This window comes from Gossypium hirsutum, chromosome A08 (genome assembly GCF_007990345.1).
Source record: "Gossypium hirsutum isolate 1008001.06 chromosome A08, Gossypium_hirsutum_v2.1, whole genome shotgun sequence".
Lineage (NCBI taxonomy): Eukaryota > Viridiplantae > Streptophyta > Magnoliopsida > Malvales > Malvaceae > Gossypium > Gossypium hirsutum.
This window is the reverse complement of record NC_053431.1, coordinates 479408-484953: the sequence shown is the minus strand read 5'-3', so window position 1 is coordinate 484953 and position 5546 is coordinate 479408. Positions and strand designations below refer to the sequence as shown.

At 29.3% G+C, this 5546-nt stretch overlaps 1 protein-coding gene across 1 annotated transcript; it reads left to right on the top strand.

Moving 5' to 3' along the window:
• The first annotated feature begins 752 nt into the window (after positions 1-752).
• Positions 753-5193, top strand: LOC107931871 (vacuolar cation/proton exchanger 3). Its single transcript, XM_016863830.2, has 11 exons — positions 753-1150; positions 1247-1314; positions 1800-1828; positions 2137-2333; positions 3036-3254; positions 3598-3717; positions 3813-3929; positions 4002-4055; positions 4145-4261; positions 4349-4445; positions 4855-5193. The coding sequence occupies exons 1-11, from the start codon at positions 881-883 to the stop codon at positions 4899-4901; spliced, it is 1335 nt and encodes a 444-aa protein (XP_016719319.1). The 5' UTR covers positions 753-880; the 3' UTR covers positions 4902-5193.
• The last annotated feature ends 353 nt before the right edge of the window (positions 5194-5546 follow it).

The window sequence follows — 5546 nt, the reverse complement described above, 5'->3', positions numbered from 1 at the left end:
AATATTACGTGAAAAAAAAGTAAATTATCATAATAGAATTTAATTTAATAAATTCAACATCTACCATTTAAAATATAAAGACTAAAATAAAAGATTGGTGTAAATAGCTCTAAGCTTCTAAAATAACATAAATAGTGAAATTCTATCTTATTTCACTAATATAAAATGTTTCACAATCAAATATAAATATATTATACTATAGAAAGAAATTAATTACAGCAAGTGTCCTCAAATTTTAAAATATTTTAATTAAATCATTAAAGTATCAATATTATATTAATCGGATCTTTCTGTAAACATCATTTTCTTATATGTCAAATGTCAACTCACATTGATTAAATTATAAATACATGTGTACCTATTGCATATATAGCTTAGATCGACGTATCTTCTAGTAAGCGCACACATATTTGTAATTTAATCCACGTATTTTAAGTAATATTATACTAATGCCTTGAAGATTCAATTAAAACATTTTAATGTATAGAAATTAACCCATATATATGGATATATATATATTATAAATTACATAATTTAACTTTATAAACGTAAGGAAATGTGTATAAATATGTACCTTCAACTTTCATTTTGCTCAAGGGGTGAAAACTAAATACTATAATACGTAATTAAATGGCTCAAAGCTCATCCAATAATGGAAACAAAAGGGTTGGAAAATTCCAGGAAACTGCAAAACCCTAAAGAAATAAAAATTAATGTCCCTATATAAATCCCATGCATATATAAAAAATCAAAAAACATTCCCCACTTTGCTCTTATTATTAACAAATTATTTCTCTTCAAACGAAAATAAAATAAAACCTATAATTGCACTTTAATCCTCCTCCTCCTCCTCCTCCTTCTTCTTCTTCTTTTTGTATCAATGGAGTTCTCTGAAGGGTCCAACAAAAGTTTGATGGACAAAGAAACATGTTGTAATAATAACAATGGTGTTACAATTAGGACAGCACAAAACATGTCGAGTTCGTTTATGCGTAAGAAATCGGACCCGATACTGGTGTCAACGATCCGATTTCGGATTCTTAGGGAGTTGTTAGCAAATTTGCAAGAAGTGATTTTAGGTACTAAGCTTGCTGTTCTTTTTCCTGCAATCCCTTTAGCCATTGTTGCTGATTTCTATAAGTTTGGAAGAGTAAGTTTCTTTTTCAAATTTAATTTAATTTATCTTTAATTTTATCATTTTTAATTTAAATTTTCTGGGTTTTTTTTTTTTTAAATCTTAATGTAGCCATGGATATTTGCTCTAAGTTTGCTTGGACTTACACCACTTGCTGAGCGTGTTAGCTTCCTAACTGAGTAAGTTTGATAGAATATTAATTTATAAATTGATCCTCGAACAATATGTTTTTTAACGATTTCGTACATACCTACACTTTTTACTTGGTTAGCAAATTTAGTGGTCAAATGAATGGAGTTTTTGATTTAGTCCAATCGTTAACACAATTAGTGTGTTTTCTGTCCAATTTTGCTATTAATACAACCATAAAATCATACCAACTTCATAGTTAAGTAAATAAATTTTGGCAAAAACTAAACCAAAAATTGTCTTGGGATTTGACCCTAGTATTGATCAACAAAGCCATTTCAATATTTTATTTAACGAGGTTAATAACTTAATAAACTTAGAGTATCTAATTATTAAAAAAAATTAGGTACCGAATTGTTAAAAGTTACAAAGTTTAGGGTTAATATTCATATTATCCATTTGCTTTTCATGCACATATATTCTAGTATAATTCATATGCAAGATTTCTGACAAGATTTCTTTCTATAAAATCCAGGCAAATTGCGTACTTTACAGGTCCAACAGGTATTATTATTATTATTATTATTATTATTATTATATATTTCAAACATTTAAATAGGAAATTTTGATTTTTTTGGGTTAATATATTATTTGATACCCAAATTTAATTTCAAGGTTTAATTTAGTATTTAAATTTTTTTGTCCCATTAGCACTCGTGTGCAATATTCATTGGACCGCATTATGCTGTTTTGGCTTGAGTACTAAACTGAATATTAAAGCTAAATTCAAGTATTAAATGGTATATTAACCCAGTTTTTAAAGGATCAAGAAAATAATAATAATAATAATAATGGGATTGGAATATTTGCAGTTGGAGGACTCCTAAATGCAACATGTGGAAATGCAACCGAGCTTATAATAGCATTATTTGCACTTTACAGAAACAAAATACATGTTCTCAAGTACTCTCTAATGGGTTCCATTCTCTCAAATCTCCTCCTTGTTCTTGGCACTTCTCTCCTTTGTGGAGGCCTAGCCAACCTCAAAAGAGAGCAAAGATATGATAGGGTAAAGGCTTTCTTTATCATACTATAAGTAATTTTGGGAAATTAATAGGGTAAACTACACTGGTAGTCATCCAGTTATTAGTAAGTGTTTTTTTTCAGTCGCTTAATTATGAAAAGTTACAAAATAATCACTCAATTAGTCGATTTTTTTCTTATTTGGTCACTATCTATTAAATAACTAACGTAAATATAATTTGACAGCTTTTAAAATTGACATAATTCAACTTTAACCCTCAATATTTATTAATTGTGTCAATTTAGTTTGGGTTCTAAAATAACTTTACCCTCAACATTTACACAAAACTGATAAATTTATGGTATATTTTCAATCAGATTTAGCTGATAAATTTCTTTTTTTTGGATTTTTAGGTGAAAGTGTCTAAAAAACACTGCAAAAGGACTCAATTACACAATGTGTAAATGTTGAGGGTTATTTTTTTTAGAATCAATGCTAAATTGACACAATGTATAAATATTGAGGGTTAAAGGTACTATTATGTTAATTTTAAAAACTATCACATCATCTTTCCGTTAGCCATTTAACAGCAGATGACCCAAAAAAAATACTGAATAGTTGAGTGATAAAAAAAGAAATTTACCAATAATTTGATGACTATCAGTGTAATTTATCCAAAAGTTATTTTTTGATTAATAATGCATTGGGGCTGTATGTTTGTGTATATATTATATATGATATGTGCAGAAGCAAGCTGATGTGAACTCTGGGCTGTTGTTGTTGGGATTGCTTTGCCATATGTTGCCATTGATGTTTAAATATGCAGTAAAACCTGAAACTGGGGTTTCCATTGCTGAATATACATTGGAGCTGTCAAGAGCAAGCAGTGTGGTGATGCTTGTTGCTTATATTGGATATATTGTCTTCCAGCTTAAGACTCACAGGGAGATTTTTGACTCTCAAGAGGTGACTATTTTTGGGTTAAAATATGCTCCAAGCCTTTATACTATTTATACATTTGAAAATTTAATCCTCTACTTCTATTTTAAGAAATTTAATTTCCCTATTTTGTTTCAAAATTTAACACCATCGAATTCAGTAGAAGAATTTAAATAGAAGAATATTAATGTTGTTAATAGTTGAAGTTGAATTCTGGGTTATTTGTAAGTATGGAAGAACTTGAGCAAAACTCGAAGCTCGTATTTCATATCAGATCAAGCATAATCACCCATGCATGATATTGATCTATGGACTCCTCTAAACCCGAGTTCGAAGCTGAAAGTGATGCTAATTGATAATGATGGTGTAGGAAGTTGAAGATGAAGATGAAGAAAAGGCAGTGATAGGGTTTTGGAGTGGATTTAGCTGGTTGGTTGGTATGACACTCATCATTGCTTTGCTATCTGAGTATGTGGTGGGCACAATTGAGGTACATCCATCCGTCCATGCATATTCTATAACATATATATACATATATGGTTCACATTGATGTATTTATATATGTATGTGTGTTTGATGGTTCAGGCTGCATCAGAAACATGGGGCATTTCCATTAGCTTCATCAGCATAATTTTGATACCCATTGTTGGGAATGCAGCTGAACATGCTGGAGCTATCATTTTCGCCTTTAAAAACAAACTGGTAATCAATCATATACATCTATCGTTATACCTATACCTGGCGAGTTTTGATTGTTGGAAACCTGAATTTCAGGACATATCTTTGGGTGTTGCTTTGGGTTCTGCAACTCAAATCTCCATGTTTGCTGTAAGATTTTAAACATGTATAGTGTCATCTTCAACAACTTACTGTCTTAATCTCTCGATCAATTCTAACATTATATGTATATATTACAGGTTCCATTATGTGTTGTGGTTGGGTGGATTATGAGAATCAAAATGGACCTTGATTTCAATCTTCTCGAAACTGGTTGTCTTGCTTTAACAATACTTGTTGTTGCCTTTACGCTACAGGTTTTATTAATCAATTTTTAATTAATTTTCTTTTTTAATTTTAGTGTTTATATTTTATTTTTGTAATAAATATTCTTTTTTTTATAGGATGGAACTTCACATTACATGAAAGGAGTGGTACTTTGCCTTTGTTATGCGGCCATTTCTGCATGTTTTTTTGTTCATAAAATTCCAGCACCGTTGGGTAAGTAAAAAATTAAAAGGATAATATATTTAAAAGGTCCTTAAACTATTATATTTTGTTTAAATAACCCTTTATTAAATAAAAATAAAATATGATCGTATACATATACGACACACTTAATCACTCTTTTAAATTTTATATTGATATTGAAGTGTATATAATTTCTATTACATCAACAAAAAAGGATTTTCACGTTTGATAGATAAATCTTACATGAGTCCTACATATTTGAATGGTGATGATCATTGTATTAGATATTAATGGATGAAAAAAAATAACTTAGTGAATCTTAACCCGAAATTTAACATATTTAAATATATTAGCCAAATTAAAACTAATTCCAATGGCATCCCATTATTTATTTATTGTTTGGTGAATGCTAATTAATTGCACAATTTGCTTGTTATAGATCAAACTAATGTCAAATCGGGACTCAACCCATCGTTGTCAGCCTAGCCGGGCGCCGCCTTTTACGCCGGAAATACCCCAAGGATGATGTCATTCCAAGCATCTATTTTCTTGGACCGTATGAAAAATATTTACATGTTGGAAATTTGAGCACTGAGAAGATAAGGAGTACTGTTTGAAGACCATTTTTCAAGTTGAGAGAGAGAGGGAGAAAAACCATTTCTCATTTGAAAATATTGTTTGTAAACAAGCTGTGTTTATGTGATTCCTTAATAAGGTTTTTGTCATCATTTCATTATATGCTTACCAAAGCAAAGATAAATACCACTTACTTTTTTTATTTGAGATGTTTGTAAAATTTATCAAAAATTATAGTGGAATCTTGGCATCCCATTTGAAGTAATGCATACCATTTTCATCTCTTGAATTAAAAGAAATTCGAATTAACAATTGTTTAGGAAATTAATTTGGTGTTTATTTTTATTTTTATGAACTAACAAAATATTTATAGTTTGATAATAAATCAAACTTCATTTTTTACCGACAAACGAACTAGATCAATAATCAATATTCATTTTTTTATTAACTCTCTAAGTGTTAAATCCTTTCGAATCATCAAAATAACGGCACATGCCCATCCTCTTATTTTGGCACATATAAACTTATAGTAAATCAATACCATATAAACATGTT

Coding starts and splice junctions, on each gene's coding strand:
- LOC107931871 (XM_016863830.2), top strand. CDS start 881: ATGGAGTTCTCTGAAGGGTCCAACAAAAGTTTGATGGACAAAGAAACA. Junction 3,930..4,001: donor TCGCCTTTAAAAACAAACTG/GTAATCAATCAT, acceptor CCTGAATTTCAG/GACATATCTTTGGGTGTTGC. Junction 4,056..4,144: donor CTCAAATCTCCATGTTTGCT/GTAAGATTTTAA, acceptor TATATATTACAG/GTTCCATTATGTGTTGTGGT.